At 39.2% G+C, this 12784-nt stretch overlaps 1 protein-coding gene across 3 annotated transcripts in view; it reads right to left on the bottom strand.

Annotated features, from left to right (window-relative positions):
• PTPRR (protein tyrosine phosphatase receptor type R) overlaps window positions 1-12784 on the bottom strand; it is a 297821-nt gene that overhangs the window by 12290 nt on the left and 272747 nt on the right. For all 3 annotated transcript variants that reach the window (XM_057557387.1, XM_007195019.2, XM_057557388.1), the window contains 3 exons: window positions 8678-8788; window positions 7173-7330; window positions 3193-3306 (listed from right to left, as the gene is read on the bottom strand). In XM_057557387.1, coding sequence (XP_057413370.1) covers window positions 3193-3306; window positions 7173-7330; window positions 8678-8788 — 383 coding nt within the window. The remainder of the gene's footprint in view (window positions 1-3192; window positions 3307-7172; window positions 7331-8677; window positions 8789-12784) is intronic.

The raw sequence follows: 12784 nt of genomic DNA, 5'->3' as shown, positions 1-12784 counted from the left end.
TTGTGGGAGACCTTGGTGGTGATGGAAGGCCAAGGCTAAAAATTTCTGCCCATTTGCTTTAGGAAGGAAGGAGCCGATAGAGGAGGCATTGTGATATGGTTTAAAAAATGTATTTGTGATTCTCTTCAGAGCTAGAGAACAATTTGGTAGACTTGACAGAATAATGTGACCGGGAAGTGGAAACCAAGGTGGAGGTCAGGCTATAGAAGCAGGTGGGGGAGAAGGGAGATGGGAGGGCGAATAGACAAGATCTAAGAGTAACAAGAGCCCAAACAACGAGCAAACCAAGCCCCCCCCCCTTTTTCAGGGTGTTGTTCCAAATAGGGTCAGAACAGGTGTTGGACATCAACTTGGAGTCCGTTTAGATCTATGCATTTGGCATTCATGGAGCTCTGGCTCTAGCTAATAGGAAAGTGGGTGCACAGACATGAACTGGAGTCCCTGGGGGATTTGTGGGTCCCATGAAGGAGCCCTGTTTACAGAAGCACAAAGCAGAAGAGATCAAGGTCACCGCAGGAGCAACTCCAGACTGACTGGGTACTGCCCCTCACTCTCTGACATAGGTCCCCTCTTCTTGGTGAAGGTAGGTCCCGGAGTCTGAAGGGAAGCAAATGGATCCTGTTCCAGTTGGGGTGGGCAATAGTGGATGGAAGGCAAGGGGGTTTCAGGAAACCAAGACAGCAATTATAAGAGGAGGGGGAGAGAGAATTGAAGCTGATCTTCTTATGCACAAAAAGAAAACATTTTTGGAAGTAGTTACATGAGGGGTATGGAAAGGCAGAAGTGGGGAGGTGGGTAGAGAGAGGGTAAGAAACCTAGACTAAATGTTCTACTCAGTACGCCACAGGTATAATCTCCTCTTAATGTTACTGCAACCCTGTGGGGTATATATTATTAGCTCCAATTTACAGATACATGTTCAGGTTCTTGCTATATTTATTGATAATAACTGTGGCTAGCCTTGGTTGCATGCTTATGTGCCAGCCACTTTACAGATTATCTCTTAATCCTTATAATAACATAAGTAGATACTATTATTTCCATTTTCCAGATGAGAAAATCAAGGCATGGAGAAGTCTTACAATTTGCCCAAGGCCACACAACCAGGAAATGGTGGGAGCCAGGATGCAAAGCCAGGCTATAGATTTCCAGAGTCCATAATCTTAATCACCATGGTAAACAGCTTCTAATAAGCCAAAGTTAAGAGAAAAATAGAGGGAAGATACACTGACAAAGACTTAGAAATTACTATTTAAAAGGAAACAAAGAACGATAGGGATGGGGAGGGAAAACCTCATCTGGAAAGGAGATTTGAATGTTTAGTGTTTAGAGACTGGAGAAACTTCACTGATGATTTTAATAATAATGAAGATGATAGTAACAAAGTGAACATTTATTGAAAGGCTTCCTGTGTGCCAGACTCTGTTCTAAGTGCTTTATATATATTTTCTCGTTGAATTTTCAGAACAATTCTTTTGTCTCTATTGAAATTCTAGGACCTAGTACATAGTAGGGGCTCAATAAATATTTATTGCATGACTTAAAAATGTGACTTTTGTAGTTTTACTTTTAGGAAACTCTAGGTCACAGGGCTAAATTCCAGGAGGCTCAGATCCTGTGACTCTTGTTTTATTACCTCAGAGCATTTATCTCTGTCTGAAATTGTCCTGTTTATTTCTTTGCTGTTTATTATCTCTTCTCTTCTCTCTGTTAGCATCTAAACTCTAGGAGAGCAGAGCCACACTCATCTCGTTTAAGTACGTGCAGCATCCAGAACAATGCCTTGCGTTTAGGAGATGATTCATAAATATTCGCTGTACGAATGAAAGAAGAGAAACCATAGCTCAGCTTTCAGAACAACTCTTCATCCACGATAGCACGGTAAACTGCAGAGCAGGGAGGTCCACTGCTCATGTGCCCATACACCATCTTCCTCTCTGTGCCTGTTCTCAATGCGCACCTGTGCACGTTCTCGGTCACTGACTCAGCTGTTCATTTCCCCAGGCTTAGTTGCGGAGCAAGGAAGAAAAGAAATTTCTTGTTTGTTCTGTTTTCAGTGCATAAACAGAGATCATCACAAAGGTGATCAAACCATCTATACGTAAACATGACTCTTTCAACTCACACCCATTAGGATGGCCACTACAAAAAACAAAACAAAACAAACAGAAGTTGGAACCCCTGCACACTGTTGGTGGGACTGTAAATGGTGCAGCTGCTCTGGAAACCAATATGGTATTCCTTGAAAAGCTTAAAATATTACCATATGGTGCGGCCATCTCATTTCTGGGTATATACTCCAAAGAATCTCAAATAGCTATTTGTACATCCATGTGCATAGCAGCATTATTCACAGCAGCCAGAAGGTGGCAGCAACCCAAGTGTCCATTGACACATGAATGGATAAACAAAATATGGTATATACGTAAAATGGAATATTATTTAGCCTTAAAAAGGAAGGAAATTCTGACATGTGCTACAATATGGATGAATCTTGAAGATATTATGCCAAGTGAAAGAAGCCAGTAACAAACAGACAAATACTGCATGATTCCACTTACATAAGGCACCTAGAGTAGCCAAACTCATAGAGTGAGAAGGTGAATAGTGGTTGACAAGAAATGGGTATTTGTTGTTTAATGGGTACAGAGCTTTTCAAGATGAAAAGAGTTCTGGATTTGGTTGCAGGACAATGTGAATGTACTTAACACTCTGAACTGTACTCTTAAAAACGGTTAAGATGGTAAATTTTGTAATCTGCATTTTGTGCAATTAAAAAAGGAACAGTGAAAAAAAAGATGATTCTTGGTGGTATGACATGTGCCTCATTTTTAAGGATCAAGATCCTAAAGTGAATGATTCAGTTAAGTCAAATGAAAATGCGAAGTCCCTGTGAAGGAACAGAGATGTGAGACTAGGAAGGAACAGCTACCACCATAAACAACCTGCATCAAAGACAAGGAAGGGTTAAGCATAAGCTCTTGGCTTTGGACTCCTGAGGGTCAGTGTTGCAAATAACAGTTTCTTTGATGGCTGTTTAATGTAATGTACATTCCTAAGCATTTTACACAAATCTCTACAGAGAGTTAGGACTTCAGAGCCTGTGGTGTTGACAAAGTCAGGCTGATCGGATTAGGTTGTGACGATGACGCCGCTCTGAAGTGTCTCTCACCCTCTCCCGCCGACACTCACCTGTCCACACGCAGCTGGCAGACGATGCTCAGCGCGTCCACAACTCCTTCTTCTCTCAACTGTCGACAGCCGATGGATGTAGCAATAAAACACCCCGTCCTGCCTATCCCTGCACTGAGAAGAACAGGTAACGCGTTAAAAGGTGCAGGAAAAATAGCAAAGGTAAAATATATTCTTTTAAAAAGGTAGTTTTAAAATTGGAAACCACTGGGATTAATAATAGTAATTACAGCAGCAACAGCTCTCGTGTACTGAGTGTACAAACCCAGCCCTGTGCTGAGAGCTTAAACGGCAATTCTTCCCTTTAGGTCTAAGCAGTAGGATGAATGGTGTGGAGGGAGGTAGTGGGTGGAGAGAATAGTGAAAAAGGTACTAGTTGTTGTACAAAGAAGAATTAAGGGCTGAAATTAGGTAAGGTATGGGCAGTAGCAAGGAGGGGAAAGACTTCTACACATCATAAATGTGAGTGTGGAGGAGTGGAGCTGAATAGTGAGAAAAGCAAAAAGTCCGAGGTGACTCGCCCGGAGGACTGAAAGAATGGCAGCGTCATCCAGACGAAGGGGGAATGAGGGCTGATTTGAGGGAGAGAGTGGGGACTTTGGTCTTGGATATACTGATGTGGAAGATGCTAGTGAATAACTGAAGATTCAATTCAGTTAAGGAGAGAGGATGTGGCTAGAAGCACATATTTCCAAGTCTTTTTTTTTTTTTATCAAGGTAACAGTTAAACAGACATACTACCTGTCATGGAAGGTTTACTCATGAATCTCCTTCAGACCGTGTCATCAATTTAACAAGCTTTCTCTCTCGCTCTCTCTCTCTCAGCAATTTCAACCACAAATGTAAATTTCTCTCAAATCTACACTTAAATTCCCCAAGTTTCTCCTAAACTCTAGATTGGCATTCCACCTCCTAGCTGGCACTCTTGCTGTTGCTATTTTACACTTGCTGCATTTCAATGTATCTAAATTCAGTGTATCTAAAACAGAATTAATTATCTTTTTCCTCAATGGCATTACCAGGCAGCCATAAGTTTTCCAGCCTAGAAATCTTGGAGCCGTCTTCAACATCTCCCCCTCTCTCAACTCCCACATCCAATCTGTTACCAATTCTTATATTTTCCACCTCTGCGGAGCTGTTGTGATCCATGCTTTCCTTTCTATAAACTGTGCTCACGTTTTTGAAATCTTACTTTATGATTAGCAATGATCTCATTATGGTTTCCAAGGCTCAAGACTCTTCCTGGGCTAATTCATGATGTACACAGCTGCTAGGTTCATCTTTCTAAAACAGGGACCTGATCATATTACTCGCTACTCAAAAACCGTAGATGGCTCCCAATGGTCACAGCACAATGTCTAAGCACCCTTCCATGGTATTCAGGCCCTTACGTAATATGACTGTGACGAACTTTCAAGCTTTTTGCTGTCAACTTTGTACCCTTTGTGTCATTGTTTTCATTTGAATCATTGCAAAAAATTCCTATTTTCTAATTTTTCTTTTTATGTTAATGGGTATTTCTCCAGTTAGAAATGCCCTCCCTACCACCTTTTTTTTTTTTTTTTTAAATTATGAGTTTAAATTTATTTCTTTATTTCTTTTTGGGTGTGTTGGGTCTTCGTTTCTGTGCAAGGGCTTTCTCCAGTTGTGGCAAGCGGGGGCCACTCTTCATCGCGGTGCGTGGGCCTCTCACTATCGCGGCCTCTCCTGTTGCGGAGCACAGGCTCCAGACGCGCAGGCTCAGTAATTGTGGCTCACGGGCCCAGTTGCTCCACGGCATGTGGGATCCTCCCAGACCAGGGCTCGAACCCGTGTCCCCTGCATTGGCAGGCGGACTCCCAACCACTGCGCCACCAGGGAAGCCCCCTACCACCTTTTAAAACCACAAACATTGGACCTTTTTTCAAGATCCTGTTCAACATTATTCCAACTTTTAGAGGCTTTCTTCAATCCTCATGGTTTGAATGAATAATTCCCCTCTTGGCACTCAAATAGCACTAGTTCTCCTACGTGGCACTTATTTCCTGTTGAATGTGGGTGCAGAGGAATTCAGATGAGGAATGAGTCCCTTTTAGTTGAAGTGTCTATGGAGAGTTTGTCTCAATAAAGAGATAGGACTTGAACTATACCCTGTGAATGGCAGGCATTTTGGTTATCATGAAGGAGAGAGAATGATCCATGGATGAGAATGGTATAAGGAAAGAATTGCTGCAGAACAGAGTGACAATGAGTAGGCTAGTTTGGCTTAAAGAGAAAGTTACATTAGAGGAACAGTGGGAAATAAGACTGGGAAGGTACAGTGGGGCCTATAAAGGATCTTATATGGAAAGCTAAAAGGTTTGGACATCATCCTCTAAAAGAATGGTACTCTTTTTTCTTACTTTTTTTTTTTTTAGAATTTGTTGAAAACAATGCGTTTTCACTCCCCAGAAAATTCACCTAACTTAATGTACTCAAATCTGTTCAAGTCATTTCAAGTTCACTGGCCCTCATAGCTAATCCACAGATCTGAGGTTGAGAACTTTTGCTCTAGGGAATGGGAAGCCTTTGAGAAGTGTTGAGCGTAGACTCCATGTGATGAAAGAGGGTTTTAGGCACCTCATCCAAGAGGAGTGCACAGAATAGGCTGTAGTAGGGGTGGAGCATGGGGAAGTGGGGTGTGTATGTGCAATTAGCCGACTTCTTCTAAAATACATGGGTGAGGTCATAAGGGCCTGAACTTGGGTGGTTGGGCAGGAAGTGATGATTATGGGAGAAGCTTTGAAGGGAAAGCCAATCTGGTGACTGATTAGATATGGAGGCTGGAGTTGAGAGAAGGGCCAAAGATAACTGTCAACATTTGATGTTGAGTGCCTGGAAAAAAGATGGTCTAATTCTTAGAAATAGCAATCAGAAGGGGAGCTGGTTTTACAGGGGAAATGGTAAGTTCATTTTAGATATCCTGACTGTTTTATGATTTTGGGTGGGGGACACTTCCAGCCCTAAAGTATGGCCAGTTAGGTATTTTTCTTCAGCCCCAAGCTAAGTTTAGGATGAGGCCTAATGTTAGAAACTAGATAATGACACTTTGGATAAATAGACATATAGTAAATTTTACTCTTAATTAAACCACAAAGGTTCAAAAGAAGGCTAAAATTATAATCTAAAATAATATACTTTATTTCTTAACAATATCAAAAACTATCTTACAAGACTTAGGAGGGTCAATAAAGTAACACCAATTATTTGGAGAAAGTATGGAGAATAAATGGCCGGTTATGTAAATAACTTTAAAATATATGCTTTAGTTTGGGCACACTAACGGGAAAATAGGGGGAAGAGGTATAAGTTAAAGGAGAAGACCTTTAAGCTAGACGCTAGGGAAGGGAACCACTGCGGACATCTTGTCGCTGTGTCAGCCCAGCCTCCAGTACTGCGTGTTCTGGTAACAGCACTTTGTTTTCCTTTTGGCGAATTACCACTTGCCCACTTCCCATTTCATAAATTTATTTCCATCTGTTTTTCATGAGGTAAGTTTTAGAATAGTTGACTGGTTTTCACCAAATTTGACATAATAATAAATGTTATCAAGATACAATCCTAGTAAAGTCCAGGGGCCATCTTGAAACAACAAAAAGCTGTTGATAATTAAAAAAACCATATGTCATTCCTAGCATACATAAGACTGATGAGACTAATTGAATCCATCTACGTTTCAAGGTAGAGGACTGAGTGAATAAGTTCTCCTGTTCCCTGAGCTATTAATCAGAAGTGATATTTTCTCCACTGTGTGACTGTTTGCTGAAAATATGCTAACGATGTCACTTCATTTCTGTTAAGTATCGTCTCGGTCAAGGGTCAAGTATGAGGAATTTAACCATTTTCAATACGTATTTAATTTATCAGCCAAGTCAGAACCAGGAAGTAAAATCCAACTTCCACCTGCTCTATGACTTTACAAAGGACAGCTGCTTAGGCAGAAAGGACAGCTTATCCCTTACCTGCAGTGGACAACCACAGGCCCTCGGCCCACGGAGGCAAGTCTGTCTTCTTCCACATCCAGCATGAGCTGTAGAAGGGGCTGGGCGCTAGCTGGAGTCTTGTGATCGGGCCATGAGGTGTACCAGTAATGCTTCACGTGTTGCGTGTGACTTCCTAGCTGAAAATAGCAACAGCCACCAGATGCTTCATTGCCCTGTGGAACTCAAAGTCACCCAAACCACAATACTGAATGCCTTCTATCACTCCCATCTTGCTGGCAACTTATTTCTAGGTGGAAAAAAAATCTAGGAGATTTTTGAAGAATACTCTTTCACCCTGAGAAAACTTTACTGTAACTATGCTGATGTCAAAGTTTGACAGTCTTGCTCTGTTAAATGATAAACATGTATTTAGTATATATGTTTAAGATATATTTAATATAGAAAACATACATATGCTAAATATATGTTTGTAATTTGTTATAATAAACATAATGGATGTTAGATGAATATACAGCCAAGAAAGAATCGGGATATAGTGCGTTTCCTGCTCTTTGAACATTCCTGAGAGGTTATTATAAACATATTGACCAGTATAAGAATGCTTAATTTTATAGTCAGTCTCTCTAATAATTCTACACTCATCCCAAATTCCAGTTTTTCACAGCAGTGAGGAATCCCTGTAGTAAAGGAGCGACAAGGGGTCACTAGATTAGAAATGCTTTGAGTGAGGGTCCATGCACATCACGTCAAAACCCAGTGGGGGGCCTGGTGTGGACGAGGCACTTGAGAACACCGTGTTGAAGAACAGGTCTCAGTTAAGTGCCTTCCTATCGTGAATTTCCCATTAAAACCCTCAGCGCGGCTCTGCGTCTACCCTCTTCCTCTCTGCGGTGATTCTGTCCCAGTAATGAGGCTCTAGATAGAACTGGAATCTTTGGGATGATTGCTCTCCAGAAGTAAAAACAATACCATGGCAACATTCCTCAGCATCTGCTGCCCCAAATTTAAATAACTTTTCTATGACATAATGTGGTCTGGGAAAGTCCCCATAAATGACTGTGACTCCAGGTTTTGGGAGATCTCATCAACACTTCAGGCTTTTCTTGCCTCCCACAAGCGCAGATTTTCCCTTTCACAGTTTCCAGGCCTTACTTAAATCTGCTTAGACCAAAGGGACATTAAAAAAAGAAATCATGGTACAGTCTCCAGCACAAGCCTTTAGTTAAAGGCATTCAAAAGGTTAAATCAGAGACATCATATTTATGCAAAGTAGAAGACCTTAGCCTCCCACTTAGTGAATTTCCTTAATGGCTGCTTATATTAATTTAATTATTCCACATACTAATAGTAGCTGACCACAAAGAAATCCATAAGGGAGTGATTATAATTTCTCCTTGATCTTGACATTATTTAATTTATTTAAATTGAATCTGCAGTACTTATTAGGATAAATAATTTCAAAGTAGAAATGCGATCCTCCAACATCGTCTACTTTGTAGATAGCTACAGCGCCACAGTTTTACCTTTAAGACAAGATTTCGAACGGTGTAGTTGTCACATTCATTTACATTGATAACCAGAACCTCGACTTTCCCATATATTCCTCTCTTTTCTGGCCAGTAAAGCACACATTTCTGGAGGAGGGGAAAGAAGAACAAATATTAAAGAAGCAAATATTAATGGTTTTCATTGGCCTTGGAGTATTTTTTATTCAAGCATCTGAAAATTTTCTATTCAGTTGATATAAAAAAATCAAGTATCAATTTTTACAGTTCTGTAAATGAGCTAAAACCACTGAACCATACATTTTACATGGGTAAGCTTTATAGTGTGTATAGTGTAGTATAAATTATCTCTCAATGCTTTTTAAATAAAATATCAATTTTTACATATGTCTGCCCAACACTGTTGCTATTAATCCCACACCAAAAAAATAATTAAGGCAAAATTTTCCAAATCCCCATAGAGAAATAAAGGACTAATTAAGAACTGAATGAAGAATTAGGAAACTAAGATCCAAATATTAGAGTTTATCCTGTGATGACTAGGATTAAAATGAATGTTTTCCCACAGTGATTGAGGCAAGTCACATTTCCTGCTTCATCAAACAAAAGTCTCTAATTAGAGAATCTGTAATGTGTTAGGTGCCACAGAATCCAGTTTCCCTGGTATGTAAAGCAGATGCAATGACCATTAATACACCTAAGGTATTATATTTTCTAGGACCAATGACCCTTTCACCTATGGCATCCATTGAAATAAATGTATAGCAAAATTATTTTTAAAATTTTTATGATGGATCCTCTTTGAAGGGTTTAATAGCAGTAATAATAATTATATGGCGAGCAAGAAAATATAATGTGGTGGTTAAGGTGCAAGCTTTGGAGTCAGAGAGCCTGGGGCCAAATTTTGGCGCTACCATTTATCTGTGAATCCATAAGCAGGATACTTAATCTCTCTGGACTCAGTTTCCTCAAGATTTAATACACGGAAAGCACTTAAGACAAACCCAGGCATACAGTAGGCGTTCAAAACATGATGTTATTATTATTATTACTATTATTGTTATTTTACAACTGCTCGGTTATGGAATGGGTTTTTGATCTAAAGTGATTAGATCATTACTTAAATATGCATTAGATCATGCATTAAATATTATATTATTTTTATGATATCCAAGCTACATTATTTAAAAAACTACAAAATGAGACTCAAGCATACATATAAGCTCATATTATTTATTATTTTGCCTTTTAAACAACTGCAAAAGAACTATTAATTTCTTACCACATATTTTAACGACTAAGAATGTAAAGTGTGAAAGCTGACATTTTATTTTCAGTGCCCAGGGAAGCAATTTAATTTTAGAAATATTGTTTAAATAGAATTCATGATTTTCTTTCAAGCACACATGCCTATTTACAGAGAAATTCTTTCACTTCTTGCCTTCAGTAGGGACTTGGTAGTCCTCAGGACACTTGTTTCTTTACATCTATGTCAAAGGCACGTGACCACACTTGAAAAAAATTAAGTACTTATAGATTTAAAAGAGTAGCAGCAAAAACATTACAGAATTACAGAACTAAAGGAAAAGACACATAAAGTATCAAAAACACACCTCTGGGGCTCTATCATGCTAAGTACCAAATACTCTATGTGATAGAGCCACGAGGAAGTCACTTCACCTAGCGGAATCAGTGTTTTTCATCCACTACAATAAAAACACATTTGCATCCTCTACGTTCTGGTTCTTTTCCAAACAAAGTAAATCATTTTCACCTCTATTTACATGCCACCCCACCCCCAAGACTGTCAAGCAATCAGGCTAAAGGCTTACTCTAGCTAATATAACATTAACATTAAAAAAAGAAACCTTTAGCACAGGGAACTATCAAAATCTTGTAATAACCTGTAACGGAAAAGAATCTAAAAAAGAATTATACATATATATATATATGTGTGTATAACTGAATCACTTTGCTGTACACCTGAAACTAACACAGCATTGTAAATCAACTATATTTTAATAATTTTTTTAAAAAAGCAATCTTTTAAAAATACAGCAATCTCTTTCCCTCCTCATTTACGAGTTGCCAAATGTCTCAAATACCCCCAGTTTGTTAAAGATAATCATACTAACCAATTTGCCTGGTTTCTTTCAATGGAGCATCAATTATTTCGCTGCAAGACCCGAGCTATTTTTTGTCTTAAAACCCATGCCTCCTGGATGAATCCAAGAAGAGTGGCAAAGGATCTTGAAAAAGGTATTGAACAAAGAAAGAGGCATTCAGTGGCCCAGCAGTCTGGCATACGTGCCCCCATTGTCCAAGATCAGGCCTGAGGAGCAGGGCCTCTCTTTGGGAAGGTGGCTCTTGAAACCGGTAAGAAAAGCTGTGAGGCAGGAGCTCTCAGCCTGCACCCTGACTCTGAACAATACAATCCAGGCTTGTGCACCTACTTGATAAATGGAAGCGCTGCTCGCTTCTCTCCCAAGCTTGCCGGGGCCCTCTTGAATGTTTTTCTTGACTCTTTACCAAAAATGAAATTGGCAGCCGGCTCCCAGTAGACAATGCAATGTGACTTGTTCATTCAAACAACCCTTAATTAGCATCCCATCTCCTTTCTGAGATACAATAGCTTATTTCTACACACCGAATACATTTTTTCCCCCCTTTTAGGAGAACATAGAAAAAGAGACCAGATAAGTGTGGGTGCTTTTGAATATGAAGTGAGGGAGAGCGGCAAACCTAGTTGTTTCTAAGAGCACAAGTTCATGTTCAAATTATTTTTGTGAAGAGCTTTTTAGGGTTTCTTTATTGTGGCGCTAACAATGATATAAAAAAGGAAAATGCAAGGAAGGAAAATGCTCTTTTACAGATAATATTGTGAAACCACACTAATTGTAGGTAATTCGAAATAGCACGCTATCTAGCAGAATGTAACCCCAAATCATCACTATTCTTCTGCTAGATGGGCTGATTCTTTCAGTAAAATTATCTATTAATTCCAAGAATTCATAATTTGGAGGACAAAGAGGTTTCCAGAAGGTCATGTGTCTCCTGTGCAAACAAGTAATTAGTGAACCCTGACTGTAGATTCTGGACATCAACCAATTTTTCATAATCAGTGGTTTACAGCAAAAGTAGAATGCAATGCAAAGCAATGCAAACTGATATTTTTATAATCTTTTTTTTTCTTTGACCATCCCTCTCACCCCCACCACATTAGGACTATTTGTATGTATAAAGAAGGAACAGGTCTAGCTAGTATTTTAGTCGCCTGAGAAAAAAAATCTATTTTTAAGTTACTTTCTTTTTAAATTCTATGCACTTAAAATCAAAGAGATTTTGCTCTATGAGCTAAAGACTATCATCACATAGAAAGTGGCTCTAAATAAACAAAAAGATACTTAGTTGCATTTGGGTAACATTTGCATATAAGACAGAATGGGTCAGATTGTCTAAAATTATTATGGTTTTAGTTACTTTAATTCTTAGTGTTCCAATTAAATATTAGTAACATAGGTGCAGCAATTTAATATTAAAAGCACCTTCACCAACCTTATATCACTGAATCCCTTCCATGATCATTTGTGTTAGGTAGAGCAGAGAGTAGATATTGTTGTTATTATTATTATTTTTGTCATTTTACAGCTGAGAACACTGAAGCTCAGGTGTTTTCATAAGGTTCTCTGGGAACATCCTCTTGGGGCTAGGACCCTCTGAGCAAATATCACTTTATACATTCAAGTTTCTGTCTTTGATTTCTGCACTAATAACCAACACTTTTTTCTAGAGCAATAACCAATGCCCTCCCTTCCCTCTATGAAATATGCTGATGCTCGTGGAACACTGAATGCCCTCTGTCCGCCCTCTTACTAAGTCCAGCAAGTCTGTCACTATCTGCTAAGCTGTATGTTCAAGTGGTATTTATAGCCGAACCCCTTAATGACAGTTGTACTTGTTATTAGAGCCCAGTAATTTAATGAAACTTTACATAAATCAATGAAACAGGAGGGTGGAAAGAAAAAAAAGAATTGTTCTATGAAATAATTGCATAAGTTAATTAGGTTTTCGCTGGGGAAAAAAAGTAAATCAGTAAAGAAAACTGCGGTCAAATCAGGTTCAGGT

This window comes from Balaenoptera acutorostrata, chromosome 11 (genome assembly GCF_949987535.1).
Source record: "Balaenoptera acutorostrata chromosome 11, mBalAcu1.1, whole genome shotgun sequence".
Classification (NCBI taxonomy): domain Eukaryota; kingdom Metazoa; phylum Chordata; class Mammalia; order Artiodactyla; family Balaenopteridae; genus Balaenoptera; species Balaenoptera acutorostrata.
Note: the sequence above shows the minus strand (reverse complement) of the source record. Positions and strands in the feature narration are given on the sequence as shown.